The 20,197-nt window shown below is 54.3% G+C and overlaps 1 protein-coding gene across 7 annotated transcripts in view; it reads left to right on the top strand.

The window, feature by feature from the left end:
* The window catches only part of SIPA1L3 (signal induced proliferation associated 1 like 3), a 231,914-nt gene that overhangs the window by 155,762 nt on the left and 55,955 nt on the right, over positions 1 to 20,197 (top strand). For all 7 annotated transcript variants that reach the window (XM_047793285.1, XM_047793287.1, XM_047793288.1 and 4 more), the window contains 3 exons: positions 6,187 to 6,461; positions 15,763 to 16,014; positions 16,704 to 16,841. In XM_047793285.1, coding sequence (XP_047649241.1) covers positions 6,187 to 6,461; positions 15,763 to 16,014; positions 16,704 to 16,841 — 665 coding nt within the window. The remainder of the gene's footprint in view (positions 1 to 6,186; positions 6,462 to 15,762; positions 16,015 to 16,703; positions 16,842 to 20,197) is intronic.

Consider the following 20,197-nt stretch of genomic DNA (forward strand, 5'->3'; position numbering starts at 1 on the left):
CTCTGAAAAATGGGAACAATCTTCCTACGTCACGTGAAAGTTTCACGGATTCAGTGAGAAGTGTTGCCCAGGCAAGCAGACCTGACTTGGCAGGCTGTGCTGTCCAGAAGCTGTTGTGACAGCTGGCTGTCCTCACCCTTCTGGGTCTTTGTATTTCCTTGTTAAGTTCAGCTTGGATTGGTAAAGTCCTGCTCTCAGCCCCCTTGACTCCCCAAATTCACATCTTTTTAAAGTAACAATAGCTACTGTGTAGATTTCCCATTAGGTTGTGAGGTCCATGAATGAGAGCCTCTGACCGTCTTGCTTATTTGCTTATCTCATAGGCGTGGATCAGGGCTGGCACGTAGTAGCTGTTCAGTAAATGCTGATTAGTTGGTTGGTTGAACGAGATGATTGAACCCTGACTCTGTGCTCATGAGCAATTTATGTGCATAATCTCACAGTCCTCCCCCCACCTTTGGAATGCAGGCACTGGTTGGTTGGTTGGTTGGTTTTGGGGAGGTTGAGGGGGTTTTTAATCTATAAATTTTATTAGAGCGTAGGGGGCGTACAGCATTGTGTTAGTTTCAGGTTGAAAGCACTGTTTTTATCCCCACTTGACAGACGAGGAACAGGAAGCTCAGAGCTGTGTAGATACCCACTAGGAGGTCAGCCAGCCAGTAGGTGGCAGACTGGGATCTGAATCCAAATTTTTCTGACTCTAGAACCAATTTGTACCCAGACTTGAGGCCGATAGCTAACCGTCTACTTGGCATCACTACTCCGCCCCTGAAACTCACCATGTCTAAGAGCAGACTCCTGGTTTCCTGCCCCCTGCCTCCCAGAGTTCTCTTGTCTCAGTAAAGGCAAGTCTGTTGCTCATCTGTGGGATCAGAAACCTTGGTGTCAGCCTCACGCCTCTTCCTCTCATGCCCTCATCCAGTCTGCTGGCTCCATCTCCAGTTGGCAGCTCCACTGCTTCTCCCACTGCCCCGGCCCCTCCTGGACCATCCAGTAGCCTCCTCGCTGCCACCCTTGCTTCCCTGTGGTCTGTTCTCAGTAAGGTCGCCAGAGGGATCTGATTGGGTCCCTGCTTTTCTCCGACTCCTCAGTTCACTCCAGATAAAAGCCCACATCCTGCTGGTGGCCCACGAGGTCCTGCATGGTCTGCCTGTGTCTCAGCCTCTCTGACCTTGTCGCCCTGTTACTCTCTGCTCCAAGCATACAGACCTCTGCTGTTTCCAGAGCGCGCCAGGCAGGCATCCTGCCTCAGGGCCTTTGCACTGCCTTTGCCCGCTTGCTGAAACACTTTACCTGATCCCCACATGGTTCACTCCCCTTCTGCATGCCTTTATTCAAATGCCACCTGTCAGCGAGGCCTCATTATCCAAAATTGCAAACCCCCTTCCACAATTTGGGCCTGTGCTTATTCCACCCACTTTCCCTACTTTCATTTTCTCCGGAGCACTTACCGCCATCTGACGGGTGTTACTGTGGGTGCCGTTTGCAGCTGTGTCTTCAGCACCCTGGCCAGCATCTGGCCGCAGTGGGCACTTGGTGAGCAGGGTCTGAAGGCGCGCATGCATGCTGCCCTGCAGTAAAAGCAAAAGTGACCGTTCATGGAGGGCTGACCTCAGACTGCTCGGAGCCTTGCACAGCCCTGTGTTTCTTCTCCCCGAAAGCCCCTGAGGACAGCACCATTATCACCCTGATTCACAGATGAGGAAACTGAGACCCTAAGAGGTAAAGTGACTTGCCCAGGGCCCAGAGTGAGTTAATAAGTGCCTAGATTCTTAAACACAAAAGTTCTTTCTCCCAAAATCCTGACAGCAACTCGAGTTTCTTGAGCAGTGGCCATGCCAGGCACTGGGCCAGGTTACATGCTTTACCCGCATCTTTTTGTTGTTGTTGTTGTTGTTGTTGTTGCTGTTGTTGCTATTTCTTGGGCCGCTCCTGCGGCATATGGAGGTTCCCAGGCTAGGGGTCGAATCGGAGCTGTAACCACCGGCCTACGCCAGAGCCACAGCAACGCGGGATCCGAGCCGCGTCTGCAACCTACACCACAGCTCACGGCAATGCTGGATCGTTAACCCACTGAGCAAGGGCAGGGACCGAACCCACAACCTCATGGTTCCTAGTGGGATTCGTTAACCACTGCACCACAACGGGAACTCCTAACCGCATCTTTTCTGTCCCACGCCCACCCCCGTGCCTACTGTTGGCACAGGGCTTTTAGAGCACATTTCCACAGCCCCCCTCATGATCTCAGTGCCCCCAAGAGCCTGCTGAGAAACCAGGAAGCCAGGAACCGATGACCGAAGCCATGTTCTGTGAAGGGACAGGCCTCTCTTAACTGGCTCAGGTGGCTGTTCTTTATGAGGTCCTCCGGGGTGAGGGCTCCCTCTGGCTCAGTTGGATTCAGACATCCTTCATTTGTTAAGTTGACAAGTTTTATCTTGTGCCCACCCCTGGGCCAGTGCTGGGACTCAGCTGTGACCATGACGGGTCCTCCTGGGCTCTCTTCTGCAGTACATGTTGAACAGGAATTAAAGAGCCAAGAGGTTACAAGGGGAGTGTTGAGGATGCCAGGGGACCCCTTCATTGAGGGGTGGCCTCAAACCCATACGTGAGGTGTGGCCCCCAGTCAGATTAGCAACCAACACGTAATGTTCAGAGGATTCCGTATGCATGTAGCCTTCTGGCTTGGCTTGAACAACTGGGGGATCTGCCGATCTAGGGCCAACGTTCACACAAGGCAGGGGTCAGCTGAATGAGGGTCATGGGTGGCCGCGTGACAGGCTGGGGTTCCTCTGAACTGATGGTGTGTTCCCTCTGCCCTAGGCCTTTCTGGAGCCTTGTAAACATCAGGAATGGTGCTCTTATTCAGGTTATTACAAAAGCAAAGGGCTCAGAAGTTTCAGGATGCTAAGAGCAGCTAGAGTTTCCCTCTCGGCTCTCTCTCCCCATCCGCAGTGATCCAAAGCAGCCATAATGGGTAGTTCCAGACGGAGCTGCTAAAAGAGAGAGAAAGACTGAGAAATCCAGTACCTGAAGTGGGAGGAAGCGTGCAGTTTCTTTCTTTCTTTCGTAGTCAGCACTCAGGCTGCTCAAGCCTGGCAGAGGCAGCTCAGGGACGCCCGTGCCTTCCTCTCACGGCCCCCTCTTCCCCGTCGATGTCGTGTTCCTCTCGTGGTCAGCGTGGAGGCGCCCCATATCCACGTCCCCTTCTGCAGGAAGGAAGCACACGTGAGCAGTGGGGGGCAAGCAGTTTTATTTTAAAAACACAAAGCAGCAGTTCCATCCCTTCTGCTCATATCCTGTTGGCCAAAACCAAGTCACATCCACACCCAGCTGCAGGGGAAGCTGAGAAGGGTGGTCCCCAGTCAGGTGGCCATGCACCCATCAAAGCTCTGATTGGGGGTGGGGGCAGGTCTTATTCCTCGAAGGAAGAAGGGGAGGATGGAGAGTGGAGGGCGCCTAGCCTTCGGCGCAGCAGTGCCCCAGCCCCCGCCCCGGGGCCTCTGCGGGAGCCTCGGAACAGCCGGGGCCTCCCAGGCCCGCTGCTGCCTACCAGTCACAAGCACGGACAGGCGGGCCTTTCTAACCCACAGCCAGATTCTTTGGTGACGGCTTCAAAGGGAAGAAGAGTCTTGACTCCCAAGGCAGAAGTAAGGGTGTAGGATGAAGCCAGTCACTACGTTCTCTTTCAAGGAACCAAACAGTAGGCTTTCCTTTCAACCAGCTTTTTTTTTTTAACTTTTTTTTGGTCTGCACCCATGGCAGGTGGAAGTTCCTGGGCCAGGGATCCAACTTGCACCGCAGCAGCAGCCCCAGCCACCACAGTGACGACACCAGATCCTTAAACCACTGCCCCACAAGAGAACTCCACAATTTTTTAACCATGGAAAATTTCAAGCGGACCTAAAAGTAGAGAGACTTGGTGAACTCCTTGCCCCATCACCAGCTTCCAGTTCCCAGCCCGTGGCCAGTCGTGTTTCTGCCTGCCCCTGGCGGTTTCTAAATGGATCCTAGACATCCTGTCATGTCACTGATCCCAGGAGTTCCCGTCGTGGCGCAGTGGTTAACGAATCCGACTAGGAACCATGAGGTTGCGGGTTCGGTCCCTGCCCTTGCTCAGTGGGTTAACGATCCGGCATTGCCGTGAGCTGTGGTGTAGGTTGCAGACGCGGCTCGGATCCCTCGTTGCTGTGGCTCTGGCGTAGGCTGGCGGCCACAGCTCTGATTAGACCCCTAGCCTGGGAACCTCCATATGCCGCAGGAGCGGCCCAAGAAATAGCAAAAAGACCAAAAAAAAAAAAAAGGATCAGCATTGCCATGAGCTGTGGTGTAGGCTCGGATCTGGCGTGGCTGTGGTTGTGGCTATGGTATAGGCTGGCAGCAATAGCTCTGATTCAGTCCCTAGCCTGGGAACCTCCATATGCTGCAGATGTGGCCCTAAAGAGACAAACACAAACAAACAAAAAAAACCTATTTTTGTCATTACCATACATTAAAAATTAACAATAATTCTTTACTGTCGTGTAAACAAGTTGGGCTATGAAATCAGTTGTTGGGTCTCAATGAACTGTTTTCAGGAACATGGTAGTCAGAGGGCCTTGCAGGGAGGCGGCACTTTGTTTCAGGGAGCTTTGTTCCCGTTTTACACGTTTCCTCACTTGCCACATTCCCGTCATGCAGACCAGGAAGGAACTGGCGCGTTTACATTTTCAGGTTAAGTCCACCGCCATCCAGACTCTCATCCCTGGCTGCCTCCACTCGGGGGGCATTTTGTGCATATGTGGATACCTGTGGAAATGTGTGAATGCATAGTGGCCTGCGACGTGAAATCCTTAATACTGTGCATAGTGGTTGGAACAGTGTGAAAGCTGCCACTCTGATAGTTGTACCAGCTAACATCATTTCTGGCCAGGGAGTGACTTCTCCCAGGGCATCTGCACCCTTCCACAAGCTCGTTCCTTCACGGGCTTTCAGGCAAGGCAGACAAAACTTGATGTAACTTGCTTAACAGCCATGACTTAATCTTTTCATCCCACGAAGGGGAGGGATCCATCCCTACGGACGTGCTAAGGAACTAAGGGTTCTGTCTGGTGAGTTCTCATCTCTACGGTAACATGTGCTGGTGGCAACCATCTCACACAAATGAGGCAGGGGGTAAATTGGAGGTCTGGTCGGCTCCAGGATGGGGGGCGATCCAAGGAGGACATTGGGAACGGGTTTGTCCCTCTAAGAATGACGTCGTGAAGTAAAGACTGTGGCCCGAGCCCCCAGCCTAGAGAAGACCCCAGGGCCTCCGGTCTATTGCTTTTCCAGGTTGCTCTGGTTGTATCACCATGTCCGTGACTGAAAACGGCAAACGTTTCTCTCACTCGCAGCACCTGGCCATCCCAGGTACGGCTGGAGGCTGCGCCCGGCAACGTTCTAACTTTGGGAGCCTCGCTGACCAAACAGCTGCTCTCTGGAATAATCCTAGTGTCTGGCAGAGAGGAAAGGCCTACAGAGGGTCTATATAGGCAGTTAAATGCCCCAGCCCAGATGACAGGCCCATTCTATTCAGAGTGCATTGGCCAAAGCAAGTCCCAGACCCACTGACCACCTGGGCGGGCGAGGGCAAGAAGTACAATCCTGCTGTGCACGGGGAAAGAGAAGGGTGACCACAGCAGGGGCCAAGGGGCAGGGATGTTCCTATGATGGCTCAGTGGTAATGAACCCCACTAGTATCCATGAGGATGTGGCTTCGATCCCTGGCCTCGCTCAGTGGGCTAAGGATCAGGCGTTGCCATGAGCTGCAGCATAGGTCGCAGATGCAGCTTGGTGGGGCTATGGCTGTGGCTGTGGCCGGCAGCTGCAGCTCCGATTGGACCCCTGGCCGGTGGGGCTGTGGCTGTGGCTGTGGCCGGCAGCTGCAGCTCTGATTGGACCCCTGGCCCGGGAACTTCCATGTGCCATAGGTGCAGCCTGTCGGGGGAGCAGATGTGTGTGAAGAACACAGCCCTTGACTCCTCGGAAGTCAGGAGCCTGGGCTGGAACTTGGTGGGTGTCTGTGCTCCTCTATCCTGGCATCACCTGAGAGGATAGATGGGGGACAGCAGGGTCTTCGACCTCAAAGGGCAGGGCCTGACCAGGACTCAGCTACAAGAGGTGACCCCGAATGGCCTCTGATACTCGACCCCCGCGTGTCGCCTGCAGGTGATGACCAACGGCTGGGAGACGGTGGACATGACCCTGCGGCGGAACGGGCTCGGGCAGCTGGGCTTCCACGTGAAGTACGACGGGACTGTGGCCGAGGTGGAGGACTACGGGTTTGCCTGGCAGGCCGGGCTCCGGCAGGGCAGCCGCCTGGTGGAGATCTGCAAGGTGGCCGTGGTCACCTTGACCCACGACCAGATGATCGACCTGCTGCGCACGTCCGTCACCGTCAAGGTGGTCATCATCCCGCCTTTCGACGACGGCACGCCCCGCAGGTGAGGCCCTCGGCCCCACCAGGTGGGAGCCGGGGGGCGGGTGGGGGGTGGCAGCTCCCCGGTGCTGGCACTTGCTCTCCCTCAGCAAGAAGATCAAGAATGATGATGGGGGGAGTTCCCGTCGTGGTGCAGTGGTTAACGAATCCGACTAGGAACCATGAGGTTGCGGGTTCGGTCCCTGCCCTTGCTCAGTGGGTTAACGATCCGGCGTTGCCATGAGCTGTGGTGCAGGTTGCAGACGCAGCTCGGATCCCTCGTTGCTGTGGCTCTGTCGTAGGCTGGCGGCTACAGCTCCGATTCGACCCCTAGCCTGGGAACCTCCATATGCTGCGGGAGCGGCCCAAGAAATAGCAAAAAGACAAAAAAAAAAAAAAAGAATGATGACGGGGTCGATCAGCATCTGTGGAGCACTTTCTCCTGGGCAGTCACGGTCCAGCTCAGCTCTCCATGGGCGTGTGTCCCGGCCAGTCTCTAGAACAGCCCCCGGGGCGGGGGGGCGCCCTCCTCGGGTTGTTTCCTAGACGTGGCTCACAGCCAAAGCACTTGCCCGAGGGCGCGCTGCACTGCGTTCATGTGTTCAGCACGTGTTTCTCGAGCCCTCACTGTGCAAACTCTGCTCGAAAGTGCTCAGGATATAGCGGCAAACAAAATACAGTGCCTCTTCCCCTAGAGTTTGTGTCCCGAGGGAAGGACAGGCACTAATTAAGTAGATGTGTAATCAGGGCCAGGCAGGGATGAGGTCTGAGGAGGGAAAGTGGGGTAATTGAAGGGCCTGCAGTGAGGCGGAGAGTGGCTTGCTGGGTGGTCAGGGAAGGCTCCTGGGCGGACGCCGCCACGTGGTTCTCCACGCCAGCCGGTCCCAGGCAGGGACAAGCCAGGGCAGAGTCTCCAAGGCGCCAGTGTGTGGGGGTGCATTCCCGCAGCACAGGGAGGCCGGCATGGCTGGAGCACAATGAGCAAGGGTGAGAGGTGGGAGAAGGGGACAGGGCAGAGTTGGGGGGGGGCGTCTTTCTGGATGATGAGCTTGGCTTTTGTTCAATAGGAAGCCAGGTTGTGTTTTTGCCATACCCGTGGCATATGAAAGTTCTTGGGATCAAACTTACTCTACAGCAGCGTGAACTGCTGCGGTGACAACATGGGATCCTTAACCCACTGTACCTACCACAAGAGAACTCCTGTTTCTTTTTGCTTTGTTTTGTTTTGTTTGAATGTAACATTTCAAACACATTAAAAGTGTACTGAGGAGTTCCCACTGTGGTACAACAGCATCAGTGGCATCTTGGGAGTGCTGGGACACAGGTTTGATCCCTGGCCTGGCACGGTGGGCTAAGGATCCAGCATTGCCGTAGCTGCAGTTTAGGTCATAACTGTGGCTCAGATCTGATCCCCAGCCCGGGCACTCCATATGCCTCTGTGAAGTAAATTTTAAAAATAATTAAAATAACTTGTAAGGGATTCCCGTCACGGCTCAATGGTTAACGAATCCGACTAGGAACCATGAGGTTGCAGGTTTGATCCTTGGCCTCGCTTAGCGGGTTAAGGATCCAGCGTTGCCGTGAGCTGTGGTGTAGGTCGCAGACGCGGCTTGGATCCTGCATTGCTGTGGCTGCGGTGTAGGCCAGCAGCAACAGCTCCGATTAGACCCCTAGCCTGGGAACCTCCATGTGCCATGGGTGCAGCCCTAGAAAAGACAAAAAAAAATTTTTTTAAATAAATTTTAACATAAATAAATAAAAGTATACTGACCCCCCCTGTTTCAACATTTATCAGCGTGTGGCCAACTTTTGCTTTGTTTTGTTTTTGTTTTTGTTTTTAATTCCATGCCTCCCCACCCTGGGATTATTTGAAGCAGTTCCTCTCCTTGGAATGTATCTGTACCCAATCAGGACTTTTAAAAAATGATTACACTTTATTGTGTTTATTTATCTTATTTTATGATTTTTATTTCTTCCATTATAGTTAAACACTTTAAAATTTTAACAGCGAGTTTCTGCCACGGCTTAGCAGAAACGAATCTGACTAGTAGCATCCAGGAGGATACAGGTTCAATCCCTGACCTTGCTCAGTGGGTTAAGGATCCGGCGTTGTCATGAGCTGTGGTGTAGGTTGCAGATGCGGCTCAGATCCTGAGCTGCTGTGGCTTTGGTGTAAGCTGGCAGCTACAGCTCCAGTCCAACCCCTAGCCTGGGACTTCCGTATGCCATAGGTTCGACCCTAAAAAAACAAACAAAGTTAACAGAAAGTTACTATTGGAATTCCCTGGTGGCTCAGCAGGTTTAGGATCTGGCATTGTCACTGCTGTGGCCCTGGTTACTACAGTGGTGTGGATTCAGTCCCTGGCCTGGGAATTTTCGCATGCCGAGGGTACAGCCAAAAAAAAAAAGTCAGTTTCAACTACCCAGACTGTCTAACTTTTCAGAACAGTAGTTTTGTTAGTCAGGTTCCTCCAATGGCATTTGTTGGATACGTCTCGGTTCTTCTAATCTCCAAGTTTCCCCTCCCTCTTATTTTATCCTTACAGTTTATTTTGGGAGGAAGCCAGGTCCCTTGACCTCTCGAGTTCCCCACGTCCTGGACTCAGCTGCTCGCAGCCCCTGGTGTCCTTTAACCTGTTCTAGCCCGTGGGTGTCCCACAACTTGGAGTCCAGCATAGGAGCTTCATTGGATTCTGGGATTCCAGTTGAACTGCTTTTGGTAACAACACCTCCCAAGTGTATGGCCATCAGGAGGCACCACATGTCTGGTTGTGCCTGTGTGAGGGACACCTCAGGCGGTCAGAGGGTGACACCCTGACCCATTACCGTACATCTCCTGTCAGCTCCTGGCAGCCACTTGAGATCATTGCCTAGATGTCCTCCGTCATTATGGGTCCCGGTGATGTGAGGTCCTCCGTTCTCACGTGATGTCATTCCTTCCTCATGTATTGCACCCACGGCCGTACAGAAATCCCTGGGCCAGGGATTGAACCCACACCCCATCCATGACAACACCAGACTCTGAGCCTGCTAAGCCACCAGGGAACTCTGGGAGTTCTTATAAAAAGAACTTTCCTTCAGCAATTGTTTGGTTCTTGCGAGGTCTAATTACACAGGGAGGGCAGGAGAGATGCCGTTCTTAGAACCGTGAGTTGGTGCCCTAGCAACCTCCAGAGGGGACTGTGATGGTGATTCTCTGTAGACGCACCACATTCCAAGTGCTGGAAACACAGCTGCACCGAGGACAGTCAAGGCCCGGCCCTCGCAGAACTGACGAGGGGATTGGGGGAGACTAGCTGTAAACAAGTCAGATGCTCAGTAGAGCAAAAGGGAGAAGCCGCTGAGGCTACTGGGAAGGTGACCTCTGCAGTGAGGTTAGATGTGTGAATCCAGGCTCCTGCCCTTATTAACTGTGACCCCAGGCAGGTGGCCTCACCTCTCTGTGCCTCATGTATAAAATAGGGACAATGCTAGATCCTACCCTGAAGGCGGTCGTCAGGTTCGAGGCTCATAGAGCGCATAGAGCATGACTTGGCCTGTCGGAGGCACCCAAAAGACACCAGCTGTGAGACACTGGGTGTGAGGAAAATGCAGGGGATGCCGTGACCTTGGACGGGGTGGTCAGGGAAGGCCTGAGGGTGGGAAGGAGTCAGGAGAAGGGCCTTGCAAGAAGGGAGTAGGTGAGGACAGGGAGTTCCCATTGTGGCTCAGTGGTGACTAATCAGACTAGCATCCATGAGGACATGGGTTCGATCCCTGGCCCCGCTCAGTGGATTAAGGATCCGGCATTGCCATGAGCTGTGGTGTAGATTGCAGATGTGGCTCAGATCCCTTGTGGCTGTGGCTGTGGCTGTGGTGTAGGCAGGCAGCTGTGGCTCCAATTCAGCCCCTAGCCCGGGAACCTCCATATGCCACAGGTGTGGCCCTAAAAAAAAAAAAAAAAAAGGTGAGGACAGAGGCCCTTGTCTTGTTGATAGACCAGAAAGAGGGTCATTGGCCAGAGCAGAGTGAGCCAAGAGGAGGGCACGCGACGAGGTGACACTGAGTGCTCATGCACATGACCTCGCAGGGCTGGCGTGATCCCCACTTTACAGGTGAGAAAACTGACAACCCAGGGTGGACCCGTCACTCGTGCAGAGTTCAGCGGCGTGAGCGGCCGAGCAAAACTCAATCCAGGTTTCCCATCTCCATGTCCTCGGCTGCCTCAAGAAGCTGTTTCTCATTCTGGGTGCACCCTCTCCGCCTTCCTGAGTCCTGCTTGATCTGCACTTGGCGAGGGCAGTCCTGAGCAGGCGTAAACCCAGCTGCAACCAAGGGCTTAGCCATCCACACCCCAGTCCCTCAGCCTCGGGGCTCGCGTCAGTCCCCAGGCATCGCCTTCTCCCAGCCCTCCTGCAGGGCCTCCTCCACCCCTGCACAGAGCCGAGGCCTGGCCACACCCGCTCCGAGCTCTGCAGGGGCAAGTCAAGCTGAGATAACCCCTCAGCGAGCTCCCTGGCAGACCCCTATGCTTCAGTCTGCCCACGGGTGCACACACACACACACATGCACACACACACACCCCATAGAGCCAGCCTGCCTATCGGATGACTCCAAAACAGAGGAGAGCACCAGAGGCCACAGAGGTGTCCCCGGACCTGTAGGTAGGGACCAGCCGAAAGGAAAGGAAGTGTCTGGAGGCTCCCTCCTCCAGCTCTGGGGAGAGGAGGCTGGGGAGGGTGTGACCAGACAGACGGGTTCTCTCCCTGCCCTATTTAGGAGGAAAACTATCGTCCCACTCCCTTTTTACAAGGCGGCCGCAGAAACAGGATCTCCTGTTTGCAGGGCTGGTTGTGGGTTAGGACTTGTGTGGTGGTTGTCGCTCTTCAAGTGCAGAGGTGTCTGGCTGGCCTCATTTGCAGAGCTCTGGGGTCCCTCCAGCCTCTTGCTGCATCCCTGGCCTCCCGGCTCAGATGTCACAATAAGCTTGGAGGAGAAACACACCAGGTCAGGCAGAACTGTGTTCCCTGCCAACAGCCGGCTCAGTACGGTGTGTGTCTGGCCCCGGTGCTCTTCAGATACTGACAGAGTACAGGGGCTCATCCTCATGCCCCCAGGCCACAAGGCTGGGCCTCTCCAGGGTGCCCTGCACCACTGGCCACTGCCAGGCTGGGCCAGGTAGCCGGGAAGACCTCCCAGAGCCCTCACTGTCTCTGTTACTACGATCCAGGATGCTTTTGTCCCCTTTGGCCGGACTCAGGATGACTGATGGGGGGAATGGGGTGGAAACTCCTCCCTGAGAATGGTAATTGAAGCCCCACAAGTGAGTGAATAGGAGAGAGAAGAAAGGAGCCCCGGTGGCCCCCAGAACCTGGGCTGTCAGGAATCAAGAACAGGAGGCGGTGAGGGATAGTGATCAGCAGACCAGGGCCATCCACCCTCAGGCGTCTCCCACTTGTGGCTGAGCGGATGGAAGAGGGATATTTAGCGCAGCATTGCTGTTTGAGCAAAAGACCAGAACAGGAGTTCCCATTGTGGCTCAGTGGTTAATGAATCTGACTAGGAGCCATGAGGTTGCAGGTTCGCTCCCTGGCCTTGCTCAGTGGGTTAAGGATCTGGCGTTGCTGTGAGCTGTGGTATAGGTTGCAATGTTGCTGTGGCTGTGGTGTAGGCCAGTGGCTACAGTTCCAACTACAGTTCCAATTAGACCCCTAGCCTGGGAACCTCTATATGCTGCGGGTACGGCCCTAGAAGAGACAGAAAGACCAAAAAAAAAAAAAGATTAGAATAAAACCTAAATATCCAACTGTAGGGGACTGGCAAAGCAGATCCCAGATCATCCATGTGATTGAGTAGTAATTGACTCTTTAAGGAAAATGCATTGCATCTCTGCTGAGAAGGCCTGGTAAGAAATATTAATTGGGAAGGAAAAAAAAGCAAGATGGGCAGTTCCTGTCGTGGCTTAGTGGTAACAAATCTGACTAGTATCCATGAGGATGTGGGTTTGATCCCTGGCCTTGCTCAGTGGGTCAGGGATCCGGGGTTGCCGTGAGCTGTGGTGTAGGTCGCAGACTTGGCTCAGATCCCACGTTGCTGTGGTTATGGTGTAGGCCGGCACCTGTAGCTCCGATTCGACCCCATGGGATCAGCGGTTAAGTATAGTATTGTTTTTAAATTATACTTATCTGCAGAGGCTATTTCTATAAGAATATATAAATCCTGGAGTTTTCTGGCAGCCTAGCGGGTTAAGTATCTGGCATTGTCACTGCAGCAGGTCACTGCTCTAGCACCGGTTTGATCCCTGCCCCAGGAACTTCTGTATGCTATGGGAAAAAGACAGGTAAAACCTAACAGCTGTGGGTGCTTCTGGTGAGTATAACTGGGGGACAGAGCTAGGGGACAGGGGTGCACTTTATACCACTTTTTTAAAACAGTTCAGAAATTGAATCAGTGAAATTGGGACTTTTTAAACATTTTCGTGTGTCAGAGTCATCCCTGGCAGCTGGGTAAAATGCAGCTTTCCAGGCCCCACCTCAGGGAGGCCTCTCTTCAGAGGAGCAGAGAAGGGGCACAGAAGTCTTCCTTCCTTTATTGAGGGCTCAGGGGCATTTAGGTTCTGATGGATCTCACCTCGCTTGATAGGACTTTGTCCCAGAGCCCCCAGGTGGGTGTGGCTGGACTTGAGAGCATGGAAGGGAGACCCCGGCCTCTGGGTGTGTAAGACCTGCCTCTGGGCAGGTAGACAGTCCACAGAAGCGGCTGGAGCCGACGACAGCAACAGCACCTGTTCATTCAGTGCTTGGCATGCGCCAGACTTCCTCCTAGTGCTCAGAGAGTGCTCAGGACCACCTCTGCCTTACAGATGAGGAAACTGAGGCTCCGAGAAAGAAATCCCTCAGCCAGGGCCACACAGACCATAAGTAGCAGAGCTGGGCTCTGAACTGCCACCTGGCCCAGGAGCCTGGGCTCCCCATCGCCCTGTGCTGTCTTCAGGATGATTGGGCAAACATTTCTCTCTCTGAGGCCCTTCCCAGGGACACTTGGCCAAAGGTGAAGCTGTCAGTAACTGGGGCAGAAGTTAGGGACCCAAGAAATCTACCCACTGGCTCCCAAACCGCTGTACAGTGGGTCAGTGTGCATTGTGGTTAAAGTTGTGGGCTTTTTTTTTTTTTTTTTTTTTAAGGGTTGCACCCACAGCATATGGATGTTCCCAGGCTGGGGGTTTAATCGAAGCTGCAGCTGCCGGCCTATGATACAGCCACAGCAATGCAGGATCCGAGCTGCATCCGTGACCTACAGTTCACAGCAATGCCAGATCCTTAAACCACTGAGTGGGGCCGGAGATCGAACCTGCATTCTCATGGATCCTAGTCTGATTCGTTATTGCTGAGCCACAACAGGAACTCTGAGTTACGGGCTTTCTGATCAACTTACTGTCTGAAATCTGGTTTCCAGAGTTCCCGTCATGGCGCAGCGAAAACGAATCCAACTAGGAACTATGATGTTGCGGGTTCAGTCCTTGGCTTTGCTCAGTGGGTTAAGGATCCGGCGTTGCTGTGAGCTGGGGTGTAGGTCGCAGACGCAACTCGGATCCCACATTGCTGTCACTGGCATAGGCCGGTGGCTACAGCTCCGATTGGACCCCTAGCCTGGGAACCTCCATATGCTGCGAGTGTGGCTATTAAAAAATAAATTAAAAATAAAAATAAATTTGGTTTCCACCTCTTATTGGCTTTGCGACCTCGGACAGGTTACTTCTCTGTGTCTCAATTTACTTCCCTCCTCATGTGCTGATCAGAACTCTGGTTCCCAGCAACAGAGGTCAGGCAAAAGAGTCTTTAGCGGCTTATGCACCCAGTAAGACTAGGAGATAGAGCAAGATTTAAGTGTGGCTGTTTGCAGGGTCTTGGACATCTTCCTTAGGAATCTTTATCACCTGTCTCCTTTTCTGCGTTGCTGTCATTCTCAAGCCATCACCCACTTCACGGGGACACAGATATCCTGTCCCTCCTCACAGCTCCAGCTTAAGTCTCCCCAGCTCAGCAGTCCCAGTGAAATAGATCTTCCCCCGGTAGTTACAGAGTGGATGCTCAGTGTCTCTGATTGGCTAGGCTTGGGGCACGTGACAGTCCTGTGCCAGTCACTGTGTCCCGAGTGAGAAGAGATTCTGATTGGCAGGACTGGGTCACATGTTCATTTCTGGAGTCAAGAAGTAGGGTCAGCCCCACCCAGAGCACACAGATCTATTCTCAGGAGAAGGGGTGTGGAAGCCGGGCAGGCAGGAGCAGCAGGTGTGCACTGCCTGGGGCCATGGCAGTACCCCTCCACCTCCGAGGGTTCTGTTAGATATTTGTGTGTTGTCCTCCTGCCTGATGAAGCCTGGGTACCTCCTAATCCAGAGATAGTGCCAGAGGGGCCCACTGAAAGTCAGATCTGGCTCTAGCGCTGCCAAGGGGCACCGTGTGTCGGGCCCAGATGCCAGAGCACAACCTCAGGTCACCTGTTGATGACTCCTTAGCAGACATGTTCTGAGCCCCTAGCCTCCCAGCCACCAGGTCCACCAGCTCTCTTGCCGGGTGGCCCTGCAAGCTCCCCAGGCTCCAGGGGACTCAAGAGAACCACAGGCGATGGGCTCGACGTGGACATAAGACTTTGCAGGACGAGGGCTCCCCTGAGCACGGCTCCCACAGCTGCTAGGACGTGGATTTTGTGAGCACGGCCCCCTCCCCGGGCTCCAAGTTCCCTCCTGTGCTGCAGTGCAGCAGCGCTGGAGAAGGCCGGCCCAGGGCTCGGCTCTCCCCGCCTCGAGCCAGGAATGCTGCGGCGCGTGTGCCAGCCTGGTCTAGGGGGAGTCACGGGCCGCTCTGCATCTATTTCAAGGTTCTGGATTTCATGGGGTTTTTTTTTCTTTTTTTTTTTTAACCACCCTGTAAAGTAGGTCACCTGCTCCTCTTCCAGCTGCCTTTGAGCTTCTTTGGAACAGGGCAGATACAACCTTTGATTCTGAGGGCATCTGCCTTTCTGGCCCCGAGTACTGCCAAGGGGGGTTGAGCCGGTCCATGGAGGACACTGCCTGACGGAGGCCTGGGTCAGGGAGGAGGGCCGGGAGGGGAAATGAAGAGAGAGGGTTGGAGGGGAGGGGAGGTTGGAGCGCCGAGCAGTGTTGGGCCCTGTCGGGGTTGAGAACTGCGAGCTGCTAAGTTTCAGACCAGTTTAAAGGGTTCCTGCTCGGCCCGTGTTAAAGGCCATCTCAGGTCCGTGCTGCCGGGCACCAGTCTGTCCCAGGTAGCAGGTGAGCACAGGGGGGCTGCCCGGGCCTTTCCGAATAACGAAACTTTTCTTCTCAGGGGGTGGCCGGAGACCTATGACATGAATACCTCGGAGCCCAAGACCGAGCCGGAGAGCCTGGCCCCGGGGGGCCGGCCCCCCTACCGCAGCAATGCTCCCTGGCAGTGGAGCGGGCCCGCGTCCCACAACTCGCTACCTGCCTCCAAGTGGGCGGCGCCCGCCACCCCCGGCCACGCCCAGTCCCTGAGCCGGCCCCCGAAGCAGACCCCCATGGTCCCCTTCCGGGAGTCCCAGCCCCTGCACAGCAAGAGGTAAGGACCCGGGGCACTGGCCTGCCGCCCTTGGCCCGTCGCCCTCTCCTCCCCCTTTGGTCCGGGCTCCTCCTCTCCTGGCCTTTCTCCTTCTGGTCCTCGCACCCCCACCTCCTCCTCTGCTGATCTTTCCCCTGTGAGCCCAGCGCCTGGGGACCTCCAGGCCTCAGGTTGGCAATCCACCATACCAGGCGTGTAGGTTAAAACTCTGTATTTTTTTAAAGATCAGGGGACTGAGAAGCACAGCATTCGGGGCCGCGATTCCGTACGAGGGGAGGGTGTGTACTGCCCTGGTTCCAGCTCTTGGCTTGGGTGGTAGCTTCAGGGAGTTTGTATTATGATGGCATATAGATGTTACAGATCAATGCATTTGAGTATATTATGTATTCAAAGATAAAGAAAAATGTCCAAGAAATGAAGGACTCCAACCTGCAGAGGAGCATTTTGTCCCAGGTGTGGGCGAGAGCAGTCGGCGGCAGCCCCGTCCTTCCCTGTCAGGCGGCGGACGCGGAGGGACAGGCTCCCCGCGGCAGGAGGAGGGCAGGGGCTGCCCTGGCTCCCGCCGCCACCCTTGGCGCAGCAGCCCTGTCCCCACCCCGACGGGAGGAGAGCAGATGAAGCAGAGGGGAAGGTCGGAAGGTCGGGCAGTCCCCCACAGCCTCCCTCCCTCCCTCCCGTGTCTGTTCCAGGCCCGTCAGCTTCCCCGAAACCCCTTACACGGCGTCACCAGCAGGGGCCGACAAAGTCCCTCCCTACCGGCAGCCTTCTGGGAGCTTCTCCACCCCTGGCTCCGCCACCTACGCAAGATACAAGCCATCCCCAGAAAGGTCAGAATCTCTTCACTCTTTTCAGTTAAAGAATCTGATGAAAGCCGGCATCCTTCTCCCTCAGGAAATGCACTTACCTCCTCCGTTGATTTGCCATTTCATGGGGCTTCAGGCTTCCTGAAGATTAGGAAGGCTGAGCTGTGTCTGCTAAGACCTAGGGCCAGGCTGGCCCGAGCAGGACTCGCCTTGCCTTTCCTTGCAGCAGCATTTTGGTTGCTGTTTTTTTTCTTTTTTTAAAGCGCCACATGTGCAACATATGGAAGTTCCCAGACTAGGGGTCGAACCAGAGCTGCAGCTGCCGGCCTACACCACAGCCACAGCCACGTGGGATCCCAGCTGCGTCTTCTATCTACTCCACAGCTTGTGGCAACACCAGATCCTTAACCACTGAGTGAGGCCAGGGATCGAACCCCAATCCTTATGGATACTAGATGGGTTCATTACTGCTGAGCCACCACGGGAACTTCTATCAGTTGCCATTTTCTTGCGCCTTCCAGCACGGCTGCTCATCCGACCCCAGCCTGCGCTCCCCACCAGGCCACCAGTATCACCCAGTTTTCATGGCCTTTCAGGCTTCAGTCCTGTCTCCTTGGATCCTTCCCCAGTCTGGCAGCCAGAGGGACCTTCCCTGTAATTCCCATGGCTCCCCACTGCCCTCAGGATAAACCCAAGCTCTCTAGCTTACTCTCAGCTGCCTTCAGCCCCAACACCCTGTAGCTTCCCCCGCCAGGGCCCCAGTCTCAGAGGCAGCCCCACCATTCCCCTGTCCTCAGGGGAATGTCTCCCTTCCCCTTCCTTCTCCTTCCGTCCATCCCTCAACCTCTGGGCATCTCTGCCTTCCCCCTCCTCCCCTTCCAAGTGCTATGTCCTGTCCACCTCCCTGAGCCCCTAGCCCCTGTGTCGCCTCCTGGGCCACCCTCCCCTCTGCAGCCAGGGGGATCCGTGTCTTTCCCCTGCTCCCAACTCTCCCATGCATTCCAGAGCCCTCAGGACAGGGCCTCCATGCTTCACTGTGGGTACTAGGAATCCACCCACCTCTCCAGCCTTGGGCAGTGCCACACATCAGCCACTCTGGCCACTTGTAATTTCCTAGGTAGTCTGTGTGCATCTCGGAATCCCCACACTATTCCCTCCACCCGGGTCTTCTGCACCGTCTTCACCCCCACCTGCCCCCCCAACACCATTCTTCCAACTCGAGCACCAAGTCTCCTCCTCTAGGAATCCTTCCTCGTACCCGCCACCCCCCCCCCCCCACCCCCGTACTAGGTGATGTGCTGCCCTGGGCCCTGTGCCCCTCACTTCCCTGTGTGTTCCCTGACCGTGGCCTTGAGCATTTTCCATTCTTTTTGTTTGTTTCTTTTGGTTGGTTTTGATTTTTAGGGCCTCACCTGAAGCACATGGAGGTTCCCAGGCTAGGAATCCAATCAGGGCTGAAGCCACCAGCCTACGCCACAGCCACAGCCACAGCAACGCGGGATCCAAGCCACATCTGTGACCTACACCACAGCTCATGGCAACACTGGATCCTTAACCCAGTGAGTAGGCCAGGCATTCAACCCGCAACCTCATGTTCCTAGTTGGATTCATTTCTGCTGCGCCACGACGGGAACTCCAGCACTCTCCATTCTGTGTGCCCAGTTAAGTGTGTGTATGCCCACTTATGTGCATACACACTCACACATCCATATGTGAACAACCTGCTCTCTAAGATACCATGCCTTTCCAGCTCACCTTTGCATAACCGTCACACAGCACAGGATCTGGCACGTGGTAGGTCCTCGGTGTACTTTGATGAAAGGCTGGCATGAGTGAGTTTGTTTGAATAGTGTGCCTCAGAGTCACCCACAGGGAAGGCTTGTTAAGATAACAGATTACTGGGCCTTACCCCTGAGTTTCCAGCTAGGTAGCACTGCCATGCCAAGGCTGCCGGTCCAGGAAACACAGTTTGAGAGCCGCCACACCAAACCATTTTTTTGATTCTAAGCCAGTGTTGAGAAATTGGGGGGAACCTGCTCACTTGTGTATCTCCTAGTAGCTACCATTCAGCTTTCATCAGCAAAGGGTCCCGAGAGCCTTCCACGGGCCAGGTGCCAGGGGAAATATTGGAGATACTCACTTACCCCAGGGGTTCCCCGACACTGCTGTGCGAGAGAGGGTCTGGGAGGCCATGTGCAGTCTGATGAGAACTCTAATAGCCTCCGGCCTTGGAGTTAGGGCACAGCCCAGCCCCAGGTTTAGGCTGGCCGCCCGGGGAGGTGACATCTGACTAGGGCTTTGAGGGCGTAGTAGGAGTTTGCCACAGAGCAGAAGGAGAAAGTCATTCCAGAGCGAAGGCCTCAGACATGAGTAGGCAGGACGGTGTGGAAGCAGGACGGGTGGAGAGGGATCTGGGCCACGGGAGCACCTGAGTGGCAACCGTGGCTGAGGTTGGAAACGGCAGTTGGCGTGCAGCCATTAGCCAAGCAGGGGGCGCTGGGGACGAGGGTGCCGGTTACTCCGGCTTCAGAGTCTTTCTGTCCCCCCACCCCTTTGTTATTACTATTACTATTTTTAAACTCTTTCTTTGAAATAATTATAGATTTACAGGGGGTTAAAAAGAAATGGATAGGGACCTCCTGGAACCCGTCCCCCAGCCTCTCCAAATGTTAACTTAGGATGTGCTGTCAGAGCAAAACATTGGTATTGGTGCAGTCGTGGCGCTTATGCGGAATTCACCAGTTACATGCGCCTGCGTGTGTGGCTCTGTGCAGTTCTGTCCACAGTTAAGACACCCAGCTGGACTGTGAGGTCCCTTCTCTATCCCTTTATAGCCACGCCCATCCCCTCCCCATCCCGAACCTCTGGCAACCACTACTCTGTTCCACATCTGTTTCTGGAATGTTCTATAAAAGGAATCATACAGTTTGTACCCTTTTGAGGTTCTTTTTCGCTCCGTTGAGGGTCACCCAGGTTGTTGCCTCTGTCAGTAGTCAGTTTGTGTTATTGCTGAGTTGGAGTCCATGGTGTGATAGCATCAAAGGATACTCTGGGTAATTTCTGGGTTTGGGCTGTTAACAAATATTCATGCTGTTAATAAGCATGAAAATAAGTCTTTGTTTCTCTGGGGTAAGTGCCCAAGAATACAGTTGCTTGCCAAAATATGGATATTCACCTAAGTGTCCATTGACAGACGAATGGATAAGGGAAATATGATGTTATGTACACAGTGGAATATTATTCAGGCATAAAAAGGTAATTCCAGCTGTTTTTAACAATATAGATGAACCTCGAAGACATCGTGTTGCTAAGTGAAATAAATCAGAGAAGGACAAATATTATATGGTATCACTTATATGTGGAACCAAAAAAAATGTCAA

This window comes from Phacochoerus africanus, chromosome 8, assembly GCF_016906955.1.
Source record: "Phacochoerus africanus isolate WHEZ1 chromosome 8, ROS_Pafr_v1, whole genome shotgun sequence".
NCBI lineage: Eukaryota > Metazoa > Chordata > Mammalia > Artiodactyla > Suidae > Phacochoerus > Phacochoerus africanus.